At 39.7% G+C, this 23,789-nt stretch overlaps 1 protein-coding gene across 8 annotated transcripts in view; it reads right to left on the bottom strand.

The window, feature by feature from the left end:
- PLEKHA5 (pleckstrin homology domain containing A5) overlaps window positions 1-23,789 on the bottom strand; it is a 161,447-nt gene that overhangs the window by 35,713 nt on the left and 101,945 nt on the right. For all 8 annotated transcript variants that reach the window (XM_084206411.1, XM_084206406.1, XM_084206404.1 and 5 more), the window contains exons 6-11: window positions 23,672-23,776; window positions 19,514-19,586; window positions 15,438-15,538; window positions 14,003-14,118; window positions 8,612-9,073; window positions 2,247-2,709 (exon numbers count right to left, since the gene is read on the bottom strand). In XM_084206411.1, coding sequence (XP_084062537.1) covers window positions 2,247-2,709; window positions 8,612-9,073; window positions 14,003-14,118; window positions 15,438-15,538; window positions 19,514-19,586; window positions 23,672-23,776 — 1,320 coding nt within the window. The remainder of the gene's footprint in view (window positions 1-2,246; window positions 2,710-8,611; window positions 9,074-14,002; window positions 14,119-15,437; window positions 15,539-19,513; window positions 19,587-23,671; window positions 23,777-23,789) is intronic.

Here is a 23,789-nt window from a genome sequence, read left to right as displayed (position 1 = left end):
GCAGTGTTCCAAAGGGAACTCCTAGGACACAGTTCATTTAAGGACAGCTGAATAACAGCAATTTGGGGAGGCAGTCTTTTTCTGTCTTGCTGTACTCTCAAAATATTAGGGGCAGATTGCTAGATAAAGTAAATTCTGTGGGTGTCATGCAGCATTCTCAGGGCTGCAGATGTCACTTCTATTTCAAGAATAATAGGGAAGGTCTTGGAATAGTAAGGAAAGACACAACAAGACAGAAAAATTGTTGATGTGAAAAGAAATACGAAATAAAATTTTCAAGCTGCAGGGTGGCTACTTGGTATTAGGGAATGCCAGTTAAACCCATACAGGCAATCAACTCAAAACCACATGCTGTAAAAAAAATTAGAAGGTTTTGGCATCTGCTCACGATGTTCATTCCTCAAACCATGTCTTCATTGACTTCTCAAACTGAAACAGTCACACACAAGGGGGTTCATGCACTAAGTGGACATTAGTCTCCTTTCTGTCTTGTACACAATAAAGAGTATTTGAGCTGCTTTCTGTCCTTCTCCAGATATTCTTTCTAACTCATCACTTGGGAACAAGTTTAAAAAAGGCAATGGCTTAAAAGGATAACAAATGCTAGCAGGTATAGGAGACAAACTATGACATCACACTGCTACATCCAGGAATTCTGCAAATGTGAGAGTCCAGCCTGCGATGATAAGATTACAGTCTTGTAGCACATGGAGAAAAATATATTGGTGGCAAAAATTGATCTTCATGTGGGTAAATGCTCCAGCCTGTAACAACTGACATATTATGAGGAACACTGTTTTAACGTCTCATGATAGAAGAATTACAGAACATTGGATAAATTCTAGACCTTTCTGTTTGGCTATCTATGCAGAAGTGCAGCACTGTAAATGACAAATATTGGCTATACAGCTCTGGAGAGGAAAATCCATCCCACCTCTCAACTTGGGAGAGTGCTTAATGGACATAGATGGGACTGAGCTCTGGAGAGACACAGCCTGGCATTTTCAAATCACTGTCAAAGAGGGGTTTCAGCAGGATTTTGAGAACCTAAGAACAGAAAGCCAACCATTGAAAGCCACAGAAAAACCTAAGATCTCTATGTAGATGGGCTTCAGATGTTAAATTTACCCTACTGATTTCAAATAATCAGGCTTCTAATTACCCACCTCTTAAAGACAGGGGTGTTTTTAAAGTTAATGGCAAAAGCTGGTTGTGCAACTAATTAAATACAAACCAAACAGCATGAAAAACTCAAGGGAAACAGGAGGTTTGTATAAAAGATACTCAATACTAAATGAAAGACTAGCATAAAGTGTTCAACAAGGAATAAAACATCAGGAAGCAAAACAAGTAATACACACTCTGCAGCACTGACCCAGTGGTATTTCTCAGATATGTGAGAAACATTGATTACTAAATTTCTAGAGCAGTCGAGACATAAAGGATGCCAAAGCAAAATTACTCCTTTGGCAATAGGGATCTAAAAAACTTTAAAATCCAACACCTGATAATCAACTCTAAGTTGTTTAAATTGCTTTAAGTTTTAGTTATAGATTTTTTTCTTTCCCTGCATCAAAAAGAAGACATCCAAGGATAAAGTTTTTAGAAAAAATGCTCAGGAGCATTTTACATTGAACTGAAGCAGTAATTTTTATTTAATTATTTCCAATCTGGTAACACAAGCGTGCTGGATGCAGCAGAGCAGCACATATGGCACTCAAGTTCACAATTCTTCATGTCTCCCTCTCAGTGGTCAAGCACTAAGGCTGTGTGCACTTAGACAGATCTTCAGTGATCTCCCTAAGAGCCCAAAGGCATAAAAAGGAACAATATACTCGATTTGCTGCTGGAGCCCAAGGCAGCCAAACTTGTTGCTGAAGGACAGAAAGCAGCATCTCTAAAGAAATGGGATTCTGAGTCCTCCTGGTGCTAGAAAGGAGTCAGAGTTCTGTACATGCATGAGGTATTCTGAATAATTTGCTTATTGACTCCTTATTTTTTTTAGAGGAAACATATTATCATGAGCACTAATATCAGGACATGCTTTCATCTTCTAGTGTTTTAAAAAATACATTTTTACTACCCATAGATTTTACAGTCCTTTTTAAAACCAAACCTTTCTCTGCAAAAACAGCGGTGCAACAATCTCCGTTACAGTAAAACATACTCAGGTACAACAGTTTTCCAGTTTCTACTGAAGAGCCCTGCAGGTGAGAGCTTTAAATATCAGAGGAAGCTTTTTTTACCTTGGTGTGATGCGTCCTGTGCCTGCGGTCGATGGTGACATCTCCCCTCTGCACCGGCGACGACACCTCCGAGCGGTACGTCCGCTGCGGGGAGAATCCCTGGAAAGCCGCGATGGAGCCGTGCGAGGGGGACGTGGGGATGGAGTGCATGGTCTGATCGGAGATGTTGATCATGGTCTTGGGGCTGCTCAGGGTGCTGTGCCTGCTCAGAGTGCTCTGCTTGTTGTAGAACTGGCGCTGCTGCCACTCGTAGAGCTGCCACATCGTGTCGTCGCGCATGGAGCGCCGCTTGTCCTCGGCGCTGGCGGGTCCCACGGCTCTGTCGTAGGGAGCCACGCTGCAGAGGCTTTCTGGACGTGTCTTGCTGTTCCTCGGCAGCGTCCTGTACCCCTCTGGGTACCGGGGCAGCACCTGAGCTCGATGGCTTGGCATGTTCCTCGGCAGCGTCTGGTAGGAGATGATGCTGGAAACACAAGTTTCCTTTTGTTAGCGTTAACGTTATGGCCATCGGAAGTTGTTCGCTGCGGGTTGGGTTTATCCTGCTCTCACCTTTTATAATACTTTGAATGCCATTTAAAAAAAGCTCAAGAAATTCAAAGCAAATTCAAGAATCAATGATTCTGACTGAATGCACTGTAGCAGCCAAAAGTGGATGTTTCCTCTCTGGTTAGCGCTTGCTGATATAATCCATATTTCATCGTTTTACCAGTTTGCCAGTCTAGTACCCTACTGGACTGGCAAACTTGGTTTCAAGTTTTGATTAAATCTTGGAACTTGTCTATATGTTGGATAGGTAAAGTTTTGAAACCTTTGAAGTTCTACACTGTTTCCACATGCTTTCCATATTTCCATTTGAAATGTTTGCTTTCTCAAAAGTTAAAAAATCCTTTTGTTTCCCTAAGAAAATCTTGAGCAATTACTAGGGACATAAAAAAAAAAAAAAGAAGATTCTTTTAACAGCAGTCCATGGGAAAACTGCAGTAATTGTCTGAAGAAATTATATTTTGTAATTGTCAAGGACAAGCCATTCCATATCAGTCATTCAAGTGAAACAAAGAGCAATACACGTCTTTGTTTGATAATAATATTTTATTGCTTTTCAACTGAGATATGAATTCAAAGGATTATTTCCTTAATTTTTTGCCCCATTAAAAGTCTGGAGTTCTACAGTCACTTAGCAACTTTCAGCATTAGCTGAAATACTAAATAATTTTCTATACCAAGGATTGATGCGTGCCTAAGTATGACAAAGCACTTCTTGTTAATTTATTTCAGAGGACAAAATCTAGGTCATAAACATGGATTTATTCCTCCCTTATCTAAAATGCAAATGAGCTCCTCTTACAGCCTTTTGCTACAGAGCATGCACATGATTGATGCTTCCTTACAGACAACACCAGCCTCAAATTGGACCTGATTTAGCCATGAGAGGGCAGCAGCTTCCAGCTACACCCCACACTAAGCCGAACTAAAATCCCTGCACCATGAAGCACCAGAACCTGGAGATGGTTTTGAGTTATTTCAGTGCCACAAGAAAAAAAAAACCCATTAAGGAAATTATGTAGATCAAATGGCAAGATAAACTAGCATTATGCATGTGAGATCCTTATGGAATAACTATGAGGGAAATTGATGATGGTGAAACACGCTTTTCTGAAAATAGTTAAGCTGAGTATTTACGATCACCTGCAACATTTTGAAGATGAAAACTGCTATAAAGAGCTTTATGTACAAAATCTGCTACAGTTTCTGAAGCTTTTCAAGAATTACTGAAGAATTATTCCCACTTTGTATTGGACAGCTTCCCATTCTTGCAAAAAATTACAAAAAGGGAAAAGGGATTCCAAGTCCTAGTCTTCTGTTGCCAAATCTGCTTAAATACCTCCAAATTTCTTTAGTAACATACCATTAATGACTAGGCTTTGGTCATCTCCATTTTTAAAACCAAACAAACAGAATGCTTTTGAATTCCATTTATAGCTTTCAAAATAGAATTGTAGCTATATCCCATAACAGCTACAGTAAGGCCTGACATTTTCATGAATATATTTAGTAGCAAGACACACCTCACTCACTGAAGTTCCTCACACATTTTATTAATTAAAGGGGCAGTGTAATCCTGTTGGCACCTTTAAATATCCTGAACTTGCAAAAAAGCTGTCTGAAGTTCTTACTGTGCAAAGACATCAATTAAAAATTTGCATGCAATTACTTATATTCTGGAACATTTGGAAAGATAACATAATCCATCTTCAATTGGTAAACCATGAAAACCGTAAAAAGCTCAACCACCTCAATATTAAGCCTTGTTTTACATAATTTGAAAAAATCAAAACAGATTCACCCATGTCCTGTTGATACTTGCAAAAATGTCATTCCAGTTAAACCCAAGACCCAACTGCAGACAGAGCTGCAGCTTCCAGCTGCCCTGCACACAAGGGGAGGCTGCTGCAAGCTGGGTCTGAGGTTGTAAAATATTTCTGCAGCTGCCATCACAAATAGTTCCATATAATTGCTCCCATATGAGAAAGAGCCTTCCACATGTGTTTACAGACACCTTGAGAGATTGTTTCTTTGGTAGCAAGAGCGATTCTGGTGTCTGAGTTGGACTCTTTGGGTGTCTTAGGTGGGAAATCCAAGATGTGGCTGGGGGTGTGCATTCTGTTGCCATCTCTTTAGAGGTGGGGCAGTTTGCTTTATCTCTCCCACAGCCAATCCTCCCCCAGGAGATCTCTGCTGTTCATGGGCCATTAATTATTAATTATCTTCATGGCCAGTGAGTGTCCCTGCAGGGCTGATCAAATTCCATCATCCCATGGGGAGATGCTGTGCCCAGGGCAGGAGCCAAGCATTCCTACCTGGATCCAATCTGCCCTGGAACAGCCCAGCAGCCTTTGCCCCCTGCATTCCCAGAGGAGCAGCTTTCTCCTGCCCTGCATTCCCAGAGGGAGAGCAGGCCCATCTCCAGCAGCCCTGCAGCTGCAGAGGAAAACTCCCCCCTTGTGCAGGATCTGCTGCAGCAGAGCCACAGCTGGCACTGCAGGAGGGCTGAGCCCCATGGGATGGGACTGTGCCACCCCTGGGATGGGACTGTGCCACCACCCTGGGATGGGACTGTGCCACCCCCTGGGATGGGACTGTGCCACCCATGGGATGGGGGATGGGGCTGTGCCACCACCATGGGATGGGATGGGACTGTGCCACCACCCTGGGACTGTGCCACCCTGGGATGGGACTGTGCCACCACCCTGGGACTGTGCCACCACCCTGGGATGGGATGGGACTGTGCCACCACCATGGGAGGGGACTGTGCCACCACCCTGGGAGGGGATGGGACTGTGCCACCACCCTGACACACAGGGGGCAGGGCATGCTCTGACTCTGGCAGTGGTTCATTCTCTTTTTTTGTACTATTGCATTTGTCTTTATTTTCCTAGTAAAGAAGTGTTACTCCTATTTCCATATCTTTCCCTGAGAGCCTCTTAATTTCAAAATCATAATTCACAGGGAGAGGGTTTACACTTTCCATTTCAAGGGAGGCTCCTGCCTTCCTTAGCAGACACCTGGCTGTTCAAACAAACACATTGGGAAAGCAACTTTGCTGCTAGGCCCCTTTGGGGGCTCAGTGCTGCAATGTTGTGAATATCCTCAGATTGAAACCTCAGAACAGCCCCTCATCCTCATGAACACAAACACCAGCTGGCCCCAAATACAGAACTTCCACAGAATCAAAAATACAGAATCAAGAAAGGGTGGCAGAGTGAAGATGGATGCCTGGTGTTTTATTGCAGGCATGTATTATTTTGGATCAATCTTAGATAGGCAAGGCAGAGAGAACAGGCCCACATCCTGGGTTAGGAGCAACAAAAAACATCCCTTAGTACCAAACAACCTTTATGTATTTTTTCACATTTGAGAAAAAGCACTCAAGTGAACCACTTTTACGAAAAACATTTTTTTTCATAACTGACTAGTACAAAATTAAATAAAATGATACTGAAGTGGAATGTGTATAATTTTTATTCAAAGCACATTTATTTTTGGTTTTAAAAAGGTTTGCCTTCCTTAAGGCAGCAGTTTATTCATGAGGCTTTTGCCAAACTCGATGTCTAGATCCATGGAAACAACAGGTAACAGCTTCAAGAATTAAAATCTACATTGCTGTCATTCTCATTACTTTTTTGGGCAATCAAACTACGGAGGGGTCAGACTGTTCCTCTAAAAAAATTAGTAGCTGTATAGTGAACCTTTTTCATTCTATAGTAAGGACAGCTAAGACCTCCTCTTTTCTTTAGTCATTTAATTGAACATCTTTGTTAACATTTTAGCAGTAATTCCATTTTTTTTTGCAGTCTGACACACCAGAGATACTCAGTTGGGTCCTCCATGATTTCTGTGATGCAGACACAATAATACAGATGCACTGGAAAGCAGCTTGGTGGAGAGTCAGCAACATTCCCCCATTAAGTAAAGACTAGCTTTTTTCAAAAATTCTAGTTATGAGTTTTACAGGTCTTAAACAGCCTTAGGATCCTCTCACCCCAACCTTAAGCTTTAGGATAAACCAGACCTTTTTTCCCACTCTCATTCACCAACTTTGATTCTACTTAAATTTCTGTCTCCAGCCAGAAACTGGCAACCTGAACAAAAATTAAATTTTAAATTTAAATGAAGCCCCATTTAAAAGACATCACTATATACATTAGAAATTTGCATCATTATTCAAGGCTGTTTCCATGAAAAGCAAAAAAGATAGCTCAAGGCAAATCTTCAGTTTGCTACTTTAATGTAGAACTGCTTTTGAAAGCATTTATATTATCAGTGCCACCCTTATCTAGGCAAACAAGTGTTCCCTATACTCAGGAATAAAATATTGTTAATTAGTAACATATTGTTAATAGCACTTCCCTCTATTTGATTCCCCCTATGAAATCAGGTTTAGGGTTTTTATACTTGTTCAGAACTGAAAAATAGCACAGCTATTCTAGTTTCTTCTGTTTGGTTGCAAGTTTTAAAGTCCAATTAAAAAAATTAACTGCATCAAAGAGCCTTCTGAGTTCTCATTATGCAAGTCTGAATAGTAAGATAAATGTCAGGGTCTGCAAGTCCCTGTCTGTATCACAAGTTCAGACTTGATCAAACTACTTACGATGAGCATTTCATGAAACACCACATTAACAATTCCTAATTACATGTAATGAAAGGCTAAAAGCAGTGAGGAAATGTTCAACCTTGCCAAGTGGAAGCCAAGTTCATGGAAATGTTTGAAGATTTTGCAAGAACTGAGAAGGCCCCAGGTACATATCTCAAAGTTTGTGAGGGAAACACATTTTCTGAACTTGGTTTCCCTGAAACCAAGTTGCAGAGCTCTGCTCTGCCATCCATCTATACACAAAATCCTTAATTTCCAGCCCTTCAAAGTATCCCCTGTGATAGCATCTCCATACTTCCTATCAAATGTAATATTAAAAACCTTTTGCATTTTCCTGCTGGAGCTGCTTGTCTGTAAGGCAGCCTGGAAGCAAAGTCCCTACTCTTCTGTCAGACAGAGAAATTGCTATTGGCATGACATTCAATATTGCCAATCATTCACACATCGTTCTAAAGCTTCATGAATAAACACTAGAGCTCAATATTATAACTGGCTGATAGCTAATTTCATGAGAAGAGAAGCTTTAAGCATCAAGTTAGATTCTGTGTTTTATTTTTAGATAGCTCTTCTCTCTCTCCCTCTTCATTTAAAGCTGGTTTAAAGTTTAAAAGCTCCCAGGAATATTTTTTAAAAAGAATTTCAAATAAAATGTTATTACAATAATTTGTGAGCAAAAAATGCAGAAGAAAAGGCAATTTCAAGAACAGATTTTTATGACTGATGACATATTTTCCCTGCTAGGACAGGAAAATTTCTAACACCCAAAAAGGGTTTCCGGCCATTTTTATTTATTGAGTTATTAATATACCTTATTAATAATAATAATTATTCAAATGCTAATAGAAGAAACTTACATACATCTGTTCTGAGAAGTCCTCAAATGTAGAAGTGAGGGCAATTTCAAGAACAAATTTTAAGAGGAAATAGAATTTTTGTGAGTGATTACATCTCCCTGCTAGGGCAGGGAAATGCCTGACACCCAAAAAAGGTTTATGGCCATTTTTATTTATTATTAATATACTTTAGTTTATTAATAACCATTCAAATGCTAATAAAAGAAACTTCCATACATCTGTTCTGAGAAGGCACCCAGGCATTTCTTAGAGAATGAAGAATGCGATTATATAATATGAATCCAGAACGAAAGAAACTAACCAGAGTACAAATGTATTATTTAATAGAACATCTAAAAATAAAATTACCCAGTACTCACCCTCTTGTTTCCTCCTCCTGTCCTTTCCCCCTCTGGATTTTAATCCACTGCTCCAGCTGCAGCATGGAGTTGGTTCTCTGCATGACGCGCTCGGAGTCGGCGTGCGGCGGCAGCGCGTTGTGATGGGCTCCATCCCCAACATCCACAACTCCCAGGGATTTGCTCTCAGATCCATTCAAATGGACAGGCCTGAAGTGCCCACCTGGAATTGTGCTTATGGGCAAAGTCCTGTACTCGGATCCCAAAGGGTTCAGCTTCACACTGTTGATTTTTGTTAATGGTCTGTCCTGCCCGACTTTCTGGAATCCGTATTTTTCAGCTTCCAAAGCTTTCTTCTCCTCGTTTTTGTTCACTTCTCTGTTCTTCTGGTTGTTTTGTGCCTCTGGCTTAATTAGCACCCGATGGTTTGAAATGTTATTTACCTCTCGAGGTGATGTATTTTCAACCGTGAACTTCTCTATTCTGGAAGGGAACACATGACAAGTTATAATAGCAAAAAAATGTTCCTCACAAATAGCAATAAAAAATTGGAAATTATTTCAGTGAGCCCCCACCATATATTTTACAACAATATCTTGACTTTGAGAGAAAAATCAGGACATTTTCACAATAATCAAGGAGAGGTTGGGGGGTTTGTGGCTGTTGTTTTGGTGTTTTTCTTTTGTTTTTAATTTTCTTTGGGGATCGGTGGTAGTGCTTGATTGGTTTGGTTTTTGGTTGGTTGATTTGGGGTTTTTCTGGTTGGCAAGGGTATTGTTTTCTTCTACACTTTTTATTTGCTGTTTTAAAAACAATTATAACATGAGGTAATTTATTAAAAATTCAACAGTCAATTAACCCCCTAGAAAACATGTGCACAACAGAAAATAAAGCCAGAGAATGAAAAGTGGATGTTCAGCTCCTGGAGGGCTGAAAATTCAAAGGGTGAAAATATTCAGTGGCTCTCCAAGAGCTACAGCTTCCAAATGTCAACAGCCTGAAATTCAGATGGTTTTCAAAGTCAGCTTGTGATTCACAATACTGCTGAATTTAGCATATAATGAGCTCCCTTCAAGAAAGCAAATGACTTTTCATGGTCACTGGTATCAATTAGGTTTCTCTGGTGTGTTATCACTTTGGCTGGCACACATTTTGCAGAAAATGACTGTGGCTTTTTCTAATTTTAAGGGGGCAAAACAGCTGCTGACTTAAGGAACTGTACCACAGAAATAATGATATTTTTGGAATTGCTACTGCTTTACAGTATTTACACAAGTACTCAGTGTGTGCAGTTCTATTAGTGATCTTCTTTTTAAAATTTCAAAATGTCAAGAGGCTCTATCTTTTGCCATACTGGGAGGACCAGAATTTCAATTCCAGCTCAAAAAGTGACTTTTGGGTTTAGTTCCCTAGAAAAATAACCCCACCACTTTAAAATGTTTTGCTCTACATTTTTTGGTCTGGGAGGAAAGAAGAGGAAGAGATATAATTTCTTAAGATTACATCTCTGTATAAAACCAAACTAACAACAGCACTTTATTTTAAGAAGATGTTGAATTAACTTTTCATTTTGTTTTGCATCTTTTTTTTAAAAATGCATTATTCATCTTTATAACTGCATCCAGTTCAAGTGTCTGTAAAAAGGCCATCACACACACAACTTACCAGGAGCACAAGAAGACTGACTACACACACAGCTGTAAGCATTATTGCTTACCCCATCGTGAAAAAAAGCCATTTATTTTGCCCCCCAAGATCTTAAATCTCTCCCAAGACCAAATATTTGTGCCTAGGTTCCTTCTCAAGGTTATGGAAAAGAAAAGGATCACTTCCTCACTCCTACCTCAAAACTGCACTACCCAGTGTTCTACCAGCAACCAAAGGAATGTGAATTAAAAACTCCATTTCATACAATTATCAAGTAAAAAAGGGCGTTAAGATTTCAGTTTTCAGTCAGCACTCTGGAGTTGACAAATGAATTTCAAGACTACCTTGCAAATAATCCTGAACGTGGGCATTAATATTAGCAGCATATCTCAACAGCACCACCTACCCCATTATATAATATAAAACTTAATATAAATCTTTCTCAGGTGACTTTAGAGCAGAGGAAAAGGTGGAAAATCCACGGTGGAGAGGGAGAGTGGCATCTCCAGGACACTCATCACAGAAGTGGCAAACTCAAGCTTTGGCACTGTGCTCAGTTCACACTCTCATACTTTCCACTGTTTTTTAATTAAAAACCAGCAACTCCCAAAATCACAGAATTGGTTTTCCATGCTGCAATCCCTCATTACTATGGTTATACAGAGCCAAACATTTACATTTTACACTCCTTGGGATGGTGTAGAGGCTGCAGGACTGACATTCAGCCTGCTGGGCTCTCTCAACCTGGTGAAACCAAACCAGCCAAGTCTGAGTGAGCAAGGGATTTCTTTCCACACTGAAGGATCCATATGGGAAAAAATTATCAGAAACAAATGTAAGAAACATAAATCCATATGTATATTTGGCTCCATATTTATAGCTAGCTCTCAAAGGCATATTCAACAAAGCTTGCAGGCTGTTTGAGGATGGGAAGGGAATAGAGAAGAGAATGAGCATTGAACATGGGTCTTTCAGCATATGCTGAACGCAATTTATATATTTCTGCAACCAAAAAGGAATCACATGTACAATATACAGCACAGGAGAAGTACTATTTTATGCTGGTTTATATAAAGAAATAATTCTGAAAGGGTTGGAGGGGGGGAGCACGTGATTAATGATCGGATGGACAGGAGGGCTGTGATTTAACAAAGCAGGGCAGAGGCATTTGAAAAGGAAAAGCCATCTTTTCTGAGCACACTGACGTCAGCCAGCCCCCACTGTGGATGTCTCTATGCTAACAAGTGCTTTTTTGGCAGCCTGGCTTATTCTGTTCAGGGAAAGTAACTACCCCAGGAGGGAAAAAAGCAATCTTTTCTTAGTACATGCTGCATCACTGAGAAGAAACAAAGGCTGCAGCACACAAGCTGACAGTGAAAGGACAGAAAATGGCACTCAAACCTGGGAGAGCAGGGAAGCAGCATTTAGGGTAAAATGGTAAATCACTGTGTTGGTGGACACTACCATCTACAAACACAAGCAAGCACCCAGAGAGGGTGTTTGAGATCATATTTTGAGTCATAAGCTTCAACAGCTCCTCACTGACTAAAGTGCTTGGTTTAATTATTTTAATAGGCCTCTCAGTACATTATTAAACTTGAATGTACTATCTAGGTAAAATCAAAACTGTTTAGAAAGGAGCAATTACAATTAAGTCAACCGGGCCAAATACTGCTTGTCCTTCCCTGTAGCTAAACATCAGAAGGGAACATTTCTGCTGCTAACAGAGACCAGTTCTAAGAGAAAAGGGTACATTTTTACTTTCTCACTTCAGTATCTCATTTGTGGTTTACATGGCTAACTATGTGTGGAAAATAAGAGTAGTTTATAAAAACTTGGCAACACCCCTTCCCTCCCACCAACTTAATGTTTTAAATATTCCTTTTATCTTTATCCTCTCCAAGGAATTCACATCTGCAGAAAAACAGACACAAAAATGTGCTAAAATTATCTAAAAGATTCAGTTTAACAGACTGTTGGATTTGATTTCCAGAGTATCATAAGCAGTGAAGTATCTTCTAGATTTAAAGAACTATACTGTAAAAAGCTCTTGATTTATCATTGGGCATTTTATATTAACATGCAATTAAATGTGGCCCAACATTAGTTAACATGGATAATTTAAGGAAGCAAGTTCTTAATTACTCATTTGTTGTATTGCAAGTATCTAGTCTGCTAGAAAGCTGTATTCAGTGCAATGTCAGAACCTCTAAAAAAACAACTCAGTAACAAAAGCACTGCCAAATTTGACTGAACCAAAACCATTTATGCTTAAGCTCTATCTATGCCAAACTTCAGGTTACTTGGAGATGAGGTAATAAGACACTTAATACTTAACAGATTTTTACAGGGAAGGAACAGTATTTCTCCTACATAAGATCATATCCTGCTATGTTTCATTTTAAGAACTTAAAAAACAGCCAAAAAATGGATTCCTTAGAAAACAGATGTCTTAAGGGTTCTCTTCCTTATTATAGCTAACAGATTTTTAACTTCTTTGAGATTTGGTCTTGAAATCTATTTTCTCTGAAGCAATTATTTCAAGGCTAACAACAAAGTGTTCAAAGAGGTCACATCTACTTCTGTTTCATTCTGAGGTTTCTTGCCTGAATCAAAACAACAAGATGGTGTTATATAAGTTGCTTTTCTGACAACTGTCTGGCTGCTGGCAAGCCTGTTCTGCCTGTGATTTCCAGGCAGATATTCACAGTATTGCACACATCAAATGAAGGTCATTTCAGCAGCTCAGAAAAAGATTGAGAATGACCCCCTTCAGTTTTTTTCCCCTACAAAGTTTTTATACAATTGATATGTGATTTTTGGTTGAAGTAAAGTGGGTTTGATTTGGTTTAATAACCTCCATATGTAAGTTACTATTGTATCTGCAATACAAACCCAACTTTTCAGATAAAGTTTATTACTACTAAACTTCTCTGGAACCTGTGTCCATGAGATTTTTCTATTACTTTTTTAAACTCAGAGTTCCTCAGCACTGCTGACTCTATTTAGCTCCAGGGTAGCCGGAACTAACGGAGAGGAGAACAGATCAAGTGACAGCAGCCATCAGCAATAACTTCTGTGCTGTCAATAACAAGGAGCTTTTAAACTTTCAATTGATGAGGTTTCCATTCCAGATGCCAGGGAGCTGACCCTAGGGACCACATTCTGAGAGCAAATGACTCTCACTGGAGAGACAGCAGCAGACAGGGCTCAGTCTCTGAGAGCACAAAGCTTCTGGTGATAATTTGCTTTTCACTGTCAACACACGGGCACAGGAAGGTGAGGCTCCAGATCAGGTAAGCATAAATTTGGTGACAGCTTAATGATGAACAGGAATGGCTCCCCACAGGTTGCCCACAGGTACAAGTGGTTAATTTAGCCAGAAACTCCAGCTGTGAATTTGAGGATTGTGACAGCTTTAAGCTGAAGGCTGCCACCAGTTGAGCTGCTGTTGCTATTCAGTCAGGAGGGCAGGGAAGTCAAACGTGCCTGCACACAGAATTTGTCATAGCACTTCTTCTGATGCACTGAAGGGATAGTTCAATTTTTTTCTTCTAGCTCCTGACAATCAGTATTCAGAACAGAACTAAGATTATTTTTGCTGCTTCAAAATTTTATCCAACACTGTCCAGTTAGTAAGAGGTCTTCAATATAAGGAGAAATCACTTCGGGCAATTTACATTCTATTTCAGTCTTTCATTAAACAAATCAAACTAAACAAGAGAAAGCAATACACTGTCCCACTGCTTTGTCAAGCCACACTACCTTTTCACAGGCTCTGTTTGCACAAGTGCTGCATCTATCATGGCTTTCATCCACAACTCCATTTCCTTCCCTGTATCTGTGCAGAAATAATAGGTCCTCATGTTTGGATGAGCTGCCTGATTGGAAATGACATGGTCATTGCAATAAAAATGTAAGGTTCTGTAAAAGAAGAGAGGCAAATATTGTTACTGCATATTCACTCTAATGCTTTCTCTGAGAAGATTTCTTCAAATAATATGCTCAGAAAAAAAAATCCAAAGGAACACTACAGTGTTTCTTAGTCACTGCATTCGTGTTTTCAAAATAACTGCCTGTAATTTTCAATCATAGCTGCTTCTTCATTAATACATTAAACAAAAAGCCCTTAAATTTCTTCAATCTACTAAAAAGGATACTGAGCATTCATTAGTGTAGATTAATATAATTCTTATAAATAAGATTTTAGCATAGATTTTGGCAGTCTGAATGATACAGTAAGTTTTTAATTTGTACTTACCATAGTAAATAAATGATGTCTTGGTTAGGAGACCAAACAAAGTGCCAAAAGGAGCTCATAAAACAACAATAAAAAAAAGTCAGGACAAAATGCTCAGTAAAATAATTTATATCATGATTTAAGATAGTAATAAAACACTCCTAAGAATGATTAATGTAATATTGTGGTTTTTAAGTGAAAATAAGTTCTTATTTTTATTTATGTGCCAAGATACTTTATATTACATAACGAATGAACTTTCATTAGTGGGATAAATTCAGCTGCAGATGCTGGTTTATAATTCTAAATTATAATTCACCACACAGGATTTAAGACCCAAGAAGTAAAAAAAAAAAAAAAAAAAGATCCTGCTAGTAAGTGATATCCATCCATTTCCCCATTCTAGCAATTCTGTCTATATTGATATCAGACTAAGCACTTGAAACTTTTGCTACTCTATTATGCAAAAATCAGCCCCAGAGCTGTTTGTCAATCAATTCAAATGCTAATAAAAGAAACTTCCACACATCTGTCCTGAGAAGTCCTCAAATGCAGAAGAGAGGGCAATTTCAAGAGCAGACTTTAAGAGGAAAAAGAATTTTTATGAGTGATGACACCTTCTCTCTGCTAGGATAGCAACATTTCTAACACCCAGAAAGGATTTATGGCCATTTTTATTTATTATTAATATATTTTAGTTTATTAATAACCATTCAAATTCTAACAAAAGCAACTTTGATACATCTGTTCTGAGAAGTCACCCAGGCATTTCTTACAGAGAACAAAGAATGCAATTATATAATATAGATCTAGAAGTAAAGAAATTAACCAGGGTACAAATGTATTATTTACTACGTATTATTTACTAATTTGCTATTAACAACTCTGTAAAATGAGCTTTTGTGACCAGGCTCTTGTGCTTTCAGACACAAAATCAGATGGCAAAGCTGCTCTCCTCACCTTGAAGGCGAATTTGCGGTTGATGTGGTCCTCAGCAGACAGCACAGATATCTGGAAACTAGGCAGAAGTATGCTCCCCAGGATTCCTTCTTCCTTCTCATCTGGGAATGCACACTGGCATTAGAAAATGGCCCTTGGACACACAACACTTGCACTCTGACACTTCATGAAACTCCTTCAGCCACACAGGAGCACGAGCAGGGAGTTTAGCTCAGAGGAGAATGCATTAAGAACCAGAAGTCCAGACTAACAGTGAAGAGCAGGTGGAAGTCAAGCCCCTAATTCAGTGACAAAGAACCAGAATTGTCAGAACCCAGGACATCCCTCTGGCTGCCCTGGATGGCTCGAGCCCCTGGCAAGGAGTTCAGAGACCTTGGCACAAAGCCAAAGACACCTGTGCCTTTGATTTTTGCCCATGGAAACAATTACCAACTTTATGTGAAGATTTAGGAGAGTTTAAGCAGAATGATAGTTAGTTAGTCACAAGGTGGAAAAGTAGAATTTTGGGGTTTTAGAATGGGGTTCAGAAGCCAAGATGAAGGGATTTGGGTGTGCCTTGTTCTTCCTCTTTCTTCTTCCTAGCCTCCATCCTCTGTGTGATGGTGACACTGCTGGATTGGTTTAGAGTAGAAACTGTCTAACATAGGTGATAGGTATTGGAAAATTATTGTAAATAAAGTACAGGTAGTTTTTAGTATAAAAAGCCAGCACTGCCTCAGGGGCAGGCAGTGTGCCACAGCCCAACCTGCTGGACAGATCTCAGCAGGTCAGAGAAGGAATGTCATAGATAAGAGATAATAAACAACCTTGAAAACCAGAGCTGAGGAATCCTGACTCCTCCTTCAATTGCTGGGCTGGGAAAAAGAGACTTTCTGACACCTCGGGGTCATCCTGAGCATAGAGACCCCGAGACAGAGCAGCACACATCTCCTGCAGGCTGACTAAAAACACCTCTGACAGCACAAGGGCTTAAAACCACTGCTCATGACTGCTGGCAGTTTAGAGAAAATGTGCACATTCTTCTGATCCCAGGCATATTATGCTACATAATCCCCATTATAATATTTAATTATGAATTATCATTATAATTCCCACAAAGAGTTTACACTCAATTACATTCCATTTGCAAAGATTCCACACGTTTCAGATAATTTGTAAAAAAAAGCTCTCCCCCAAAACAAATACCCTTTTCCCAGAGCCTTGTTTTACATAAAATTTTAGATCAACAGATCATAACAAAAAATTGACATTTTAATTGAAAGCCACAATCAGCTTTTAAATTCAATTATACTTTAATAAAAGAATAATTGGATGTAATTCATAAAGTCTGTCTTAATTGTATTTCACGAACAGAACTTCTATTCACAATCACTATCTTAGAGACTGTCCCCCATGACACTTCTCTTAGTAGAAAACAGTGCCCACAATAAATCCACAAAATTAAGATGAAAACAGGCATTGCAAAATTTCTATGAAAAATTAACACTGTTACAAGTAAAATACACTTAAACAGCATTCCAGGACTCTTGCTTATGTGTGGACTTAAAAATTTTTCCAGGTTCTCATTTACTCTTAGATTTTGAAAAGGCAGAACCCTAATTTAAATTAATTATATGGGGAAAGTTGTGCCCAGCCACTTGAGTATCCCATGACAGATTAGATGTAGAAACTGTGCTTTTTGGGATAGTTGTTTAATAGCTGAGCATAAATTCATTCCTATTATAAGGCAGAAAAGAAATGGAGTGGATTTACTTCCAGCAACTCAGTACCTTTAAATATGACTGAACCCATCCCACCTTCCCTTCAAATATTGACTCCTTGCCAGCCACACACAATAATGTGCCCTGTCCCCAAACACATACTGGGCAAACATTGGGGTTTACTTTATTTGGACTTCTGTTTGGGGGAAAAGTTCTCTTTTCCTAGATCATTTGATATTCCTAGATATTTTGACTCATGACTGAGTAAATCCCCCACTAGTGCCACATAACAGCATTCAGCATTTTTGTTCCACTGAACAGCTGCATGTCTGGAGCACTTTGGTCTTTGTTGAAGACATGCTGCCACATTCCAGCTCCAGATTTTAAAAATCTGTTCCAAATCACGTTTGCTTTTATCTACACATCCCACTGCCCCATATTAACTTTACTTGTGTGCAGTGTATGAACAGTACACAAGAAAAGTAGATCTTCTGTCCAGTCCTAAGAACTTTTATTTGTGCTAACAACAACCTTGCAATATGAAACTGGATGGTCCTTCATTCCTTGGGGGAACAGAAAAAGAGTATTCTCTAAGCTGTGAGAAAATACTATGACATGATTTTTCCTTTCATCTATAAATTGGATTTCAGCTACTAACATTGTAACACAATTCTGGAAATTTAGTAAGATTTACTAAGAAAACCAAAGAAACCGAACAACCACAACTGCACAACCACAAACAGGTCTGTGGTTTCACCTGTGGGCAAGTGCATGACCCCCCCCTTTCCTATTTTTTCACTGCCTGAGAATTAACAGAAACATTAATGGGTTTAGACTAAAAGCTTTTTATATTTTATCAGCCACTTCTAAGACATTTTGGACTATCACTGCACATATTTAATTCCAGTTTAACAGTTTTAACTACTTTCTAGTGAGTGATAAGAGCTGCATTTATCACATAAACAATTTAGATTATTCTGCTTGTATTTCAGAATGTTGGGCCATGTAGAAAATAAAAAGATTATAGAGCTGTTTATATATTTGTTGTTGGTTTTGCTTATTGCTTTTTTTTGTTTTATTTTGACAAACTTCCCGTGCAGTGCTTAAATTCAAGTTAATCTGTTCTTAAGGCAGCTATAATGTAGCACTTTCTTTATAACTTTTTGAAGAAGGAGCCTGAAGAGGTGTTTAAAATAAACCTGTAAAAAGCACAGAGTATGCAATGACCACTTAGATAACCACAGTGTATCTGTATCACTCAGTTGATGACTCCACAACTGGAATTTCAGCCTGATTTTTGACTCAGCAGGAGCTTATCCAACTATGTGTACCACTTGGTGTAGAAAAACAAAGCCCAATGATCATATTTGAGTAATTCAGAATTTGTTAACTGAACCAGTTGCAAACAGAGCTTTTGTTTCAGACCTGGTTGGTCTTTGATTGGATCTGCACTTCCAGAGAACACCATTTGAAATTCATCAGTCTCAGCTTTCAGCATCACCAGCATCAGCAGCAGTACCACCAATTCCAAAGTTTCATCCCAAACTGAAACCCTTTGTTGCCCTTCACCCACAGTTAAGGCTGCAGGTGACCCTGTTTACATTCCTCTATTTTGCCATGCTCCTCCTCACTCTCAGCCCCCTTTAAACTAAAATGTACACTTTAAACAAAAATGTACACTTTATTTCAGGATTGTCCATGTTTCCCTGTGCCCAAGTCCATTTGTTTCTGGAGGAGCACTACAGTTCACAATCTGCGGTGCTGAAGGGATCACTAACCCACCTAACTCCAGACTAGAATGAGAAGCAGCTAATTTTTCCCATGTAAAAAGTCTGATCTAGCTACATGAGGTTACTAACAGATTCTTTTGTTCCCAATACAGCAGAGACTTCTACTCATGTGGAACTGGACGATGTTCCATTTTCGAAGTATTCATGAACACTGATTAGAGTTCCCAAAGGCATATATACCCTCTTTATCATTCTAAAGGCAGAGTTTCAGCTCCCCTGCACTATTATCCCTTCCCTATCCCCATTTCAGCTACTTAACTCACATAAAAATCAGATTTAACCTGACATACTTAGTTTCTAGCAACAGAAGCTGTGAAGAAAAACTAAAACCCAGAATTTAGTAACAGAGGTGGCTGTGAATGGGCTTGCCCTTTGAGCACAGCCTGGCAGGCAGGAAGCAATTAAGTGAAACTGGTAATTAAGAGAGAAAGAAAGAAAGAAAAAAAAAAAAGAGTAGCAGGCCTGGATATTGACAACTATACAACTATTTTAATCCATCAAGTTAAGCAGCAGCTTATTTCTTACATCTGACTGGTGTGTCAAAATTTATCTGCTCCCAGTAAAATTAGCCAAGGAGTTAACTTACCTCTGTAGTAGAAGAGACACAGATCTGAGAGCACAAACCAGCGTTTCTTCCACAGCTTCATCCCAGTGCTGTCCTGCAGGAATCACAGGGGCCAAGTCAGAAAACACACACTGGGGACAGCTCTGGCTCCCAGCACAAACCAGGAGCTGCACAGCTGCTGCAACCCTGGACACTGAGAATTTCAGACTTTCTGTGCTCCCCCAAGAGAACACTGCATTGATCTGAGGCCGTGGAGAAGCTTCCAGAATGGAATGGCAGAACTGGGATTGTGGGTGTAGAGTTTGGATAGAAGTGTGTGATATCACAGGGTGGAGTTTAAGGGTTTAGAATACAGTGATATAAAGCAAGATAGAGGTTTTAGGGTGGAGGTTGGTCATTCTTCTTCACCTTCTCCATGGGTTTGGGTGGTTTTGTGTAATTGGATAAAAAAAAGTCCCCATTGCGGGCACAGGTGGGCGGTTATTGGGTTAAAAGTGAAAATAATTAAGGTGTCATTTCTTAATTGGACAGTTTATTCTTAAAAGGCCTTGTAGAGAGAGAGATGGGGCTCCATTTTCAGTTTGTCAGAGTGAAGTGCTGTAGCACCCAGGGTCTGTGTGACTGTGACATAGATAAGAACTGATAAACATCTGAGTCCCAACGAGAAATTCCATCTCGCGATTTAATCCCGACCCTGGAAAAGGAAGATAAAAACTCGACACACAACTGTGCTGGGTGTGCTGCCAGCTCAATCTCTTGGCTGTTTCAAGTATTTGACTTCTCATCCTGAGCTGTCGCTGCAAACAAAGGCTGTGACCCAGGAATCCTGAACAGGGAGTCACGGAATTGCTGGGGTTGGAAAAGGCCGTTTAGGTCCTCGAGTCCAGCTGTTACCCAGCACTGCCAAGCCCACCACTAAACCCTGTCCCCAAGTGCCACATTAACACATCTAATTACACCTTCAGGGCTGGGGACCTGACCACTTCCCTGGGCAGCCAGTTCCAATGCTTGACAGCCCCTCTGGTGAAGAACTTTTCCCCAATATTCAACCTAAAACTTGAGGGTATTTCCTTTTGTCTTGTCACGTGTCACCTGGGAGAAGAGAGCAGCCCCCACCTCACTACATCCTCCTCTTTGGAAGCTGTAGAGAGTAGGGAGGGCCTCTCTGAGCCTTCTTTTCTCCAGGCATGCTAGGTATTACAACCTACAGTCTAACTAATTAAAAAAAAATAACCAAAAAACCAAAACCTACACTTTTTTTCTCTTAAAGAGCAAGATAACACTTCAGGTACATCTTCCTTTGTTTCCTGAAGGAACTCTCTGTTGAACTTTGTCTTTTATTACCACTCACATATATAGACCAAATTTCTTTCCCAAATAAAGTTTATTCCTACAGCAATTTAATTTTCTTTTATGCTTATGACCAATTTGCACCACACAACTCAGAATGAAAGACTGCCACCAGTGCTGCAGTTTAAATAAGACAGAGTGCTGCAGCACATACATCCTGGCAGAATCAGATTTAATAAATATTTTAATCTGTTCCTAGAAGAAAAATATGTGTGAATTGGCAATACTCTTGTAGTAAATAGGTTCTGTGACAATGAAGAAGAACTCTCTAATGAAAAACTGTGGGGTGGGTTTGTTTTGGGCTTAAGGCTGCAGGTGTTCCTGTTTACATTCCTCTATTTTGCCATGCTGCACAAACCTCATCCCTCTCAGCCTCCTTTAAAATAAAATGTTTAAAATTTTAACCATTTAAACTAAAATGGTTTTAAAAAAAATCCAGGCCAACAAAAGTCAGGATGATTTTTAGCCTTGTATTTCAAACTCTGCTCTTTTGGAGTAGGAGAAATGAGTTGAAAGAAAAAGAGAGAATAAACCAAGCATTAGCTAGGAAACATTGTTCAGAAAAGTTATGTTCTCTGTAAACATCTTCCAAAAGAGGAGTTGGCTCTGGATTTAAAAATTAGCAGAAAAATGACAGAAGAGGATCACTACGTGTACCTAGACAGCACACTCGGAGTTTTTGAGAGTAACAAAAATTGCCACTCTGTGTGATTACATAAATGTTATTTTACTATCAGAAAGAAACCTGCACAAGCTTTCACTGTGCATTTCTGAAGATCATATCTGTTGATAAAATTGACTAAATTGGCTCTCAATGACTACTCCAACGTGGAAATCCACAGCAGCACCTTTTCTTACAAACACCAATCAAACATCACAGCATTTGAATTGTTTCCCACATGAACCATCTCCAGCCCTGAGGTTAAACACTGGCTCAAGTGCCAGCCCCAGGGGGTGGGTGGCCAGTGTCTCGTGGCCAAGACAATTTAACAACTTCATTAATGAGCTGCACACAGAGCTCACCCTGAGCCAGTCTGCACAGAGTTGTGAGGAGTGCCTCATACTCAGATGGTTGTGCTGTCATCCAGAGGGACTGGACAGGCTGGGAAATTGGGCAGAGAAGGATCTTTTGGAGCTCAACAGAGGGAAATGCTCAGTTCTCCATCTGGAGAGGAATGACCCCCTGCAGCAACATGAGCCAGGAGTGCACCTTGTAGCAAAGGAGGGCAGCAGCATCCCAGACTGCATCAGCAGGACATCCTTCCTCTCTGCTCAGCACCACAGAGGACTGGCTGCAGTGCAGCCCCTGCTCTGGGCTCACTGGTGCAGGAAAAATGTGAACACAGCAAAGGGCCATGGAGATGACTGAGAGACTGGAGCACCTTCACATGGAAACAGGGTGAGAGAGCTGGCACTGCTCAGTCTGGGGAGAGAGCAGCTTAGCAGGCATCCTATCAGTATAAACATCTGGGGAAAGACTGTAAAGAACGTGGAGCCAAACTTTTGCCAAGGGCAAGAAAAGAAACAGTGGACACAAATTTAGAAGCACAAAATTCTGCCTCAGCAGAGGCAAAACTTTTTATGGTCAAATACTGTCACAAGTTGCCAGAGAGGTTGTGGTGCAGTCTTTATCTGTGAGGATATTCAAAGCCCAGCTGGAAAAAGTCCTGCCCAAGACTTTCAAGCACATGGTGTGATTCTGGGGGTGTCCTGTGCAGGGCCAGGAGTCGGAGTCCATGATCCTGATGGGTTCCTTCCATGATTTTCCATGACTCTGTGACCCTGCCCATGACTTGCCATGCTTCTATGACCCTGCCCATGACTTTCCATGATTCTGTGACCCTGTTCTAGCTGAGCCTGGCTAATTCTGTTAGATTATTATGGGTCCCTTCCAACCAAGACAACTGTGTGATTCTGTGCCCCAAAAAACCACAACAAAATCACCTTTGTGAGGATCTTTTACTCTCAGCATTCACATCTCAGAATTCTCTTCACTCTCAGAGTAGAGGCCACAGGATTGTCTAAATCTGGGAAAATCTTCCACTAAATAGACACTTCTAGATTTTATTATCTGAGCAGTTTTTAAAAACTGACTCATCACCAGCACTCAGAAATCTACGCAGGTCATTCCAGTCTATCTGAGTAGGCACAGCAAATGACAATGTAGATCAAAATTACATACACACATTTGTCTCAGCTGAGTTTAAATGATGAGTTCTCAAAGATTCTTGGTGGATTGTAAAAACAGATTTGTAATATCAACCAGAACAGCAAATTTACAGCAGGCTAGAACACAGTCCTAAAATTAAAGAGCACATACTTCAGATTAATTCACACTCCATGGGAAAACCTAAAATAATCTCTGGTTTTAACATGGTTATCTTTGAATTAAGGAAATAGACATACCTATGTGAAATATAGGAAGAAGTGGCTCCACATAGTATTTTTTTGTTGAAAGTATTACTTTCAGTAAAAAGAAAAAGATACATAGTGTAACAAAAGAAAATTAAAAACCCCAATCTTCTGGGTCATACCTTTTGTCCCATCATCTCTACATACCTGAAATTAAATCAGGTATTATTACTAAAATCTGCTCAGCTCTTTTACAGAGAATCATGTATATATATAAATATAATCTATCAATATTCTTTACTTGTCTGATGTCTTTATTTGTATCAGACTCATATCCAGTAAGGAATTAATGAATTGAAGAACACAGTTTATAGCTTCATTCTGCTATTGCTATCATTGTATTTTATAAAAATTGTTGTCTTTTGTACCACACAGTAGATGAAAAAAAAAGAGAGGAGGTGAGGAAAGTCTGAGTACCTGTTTGTAGAGCCAGCCTCGTCTGACAACTGGTGCATTAGGATTTCTCTTTATGGAGTTGGATCTCTTCCCAAAATTATGAACCTTCTTTGAAGATCGTGATGTCTAAATTGAATTG

The sequence above is a fragment of the Fringilla coelebs genome (genome assembly GCF_963513975.1).
Source record: "Fringilla coelebs genome assembly, chromosome: 5".
NCBI lineage: Eukaryota > Metazoa > Chordata > Aves > Passeriformes > Fringillidae > Fringilla > Fringilla coelebs.
Note: the sequence above shows the minus strand (reverse complement) of the source record. Positions and strands in the feature narration are given on the sequence as shown.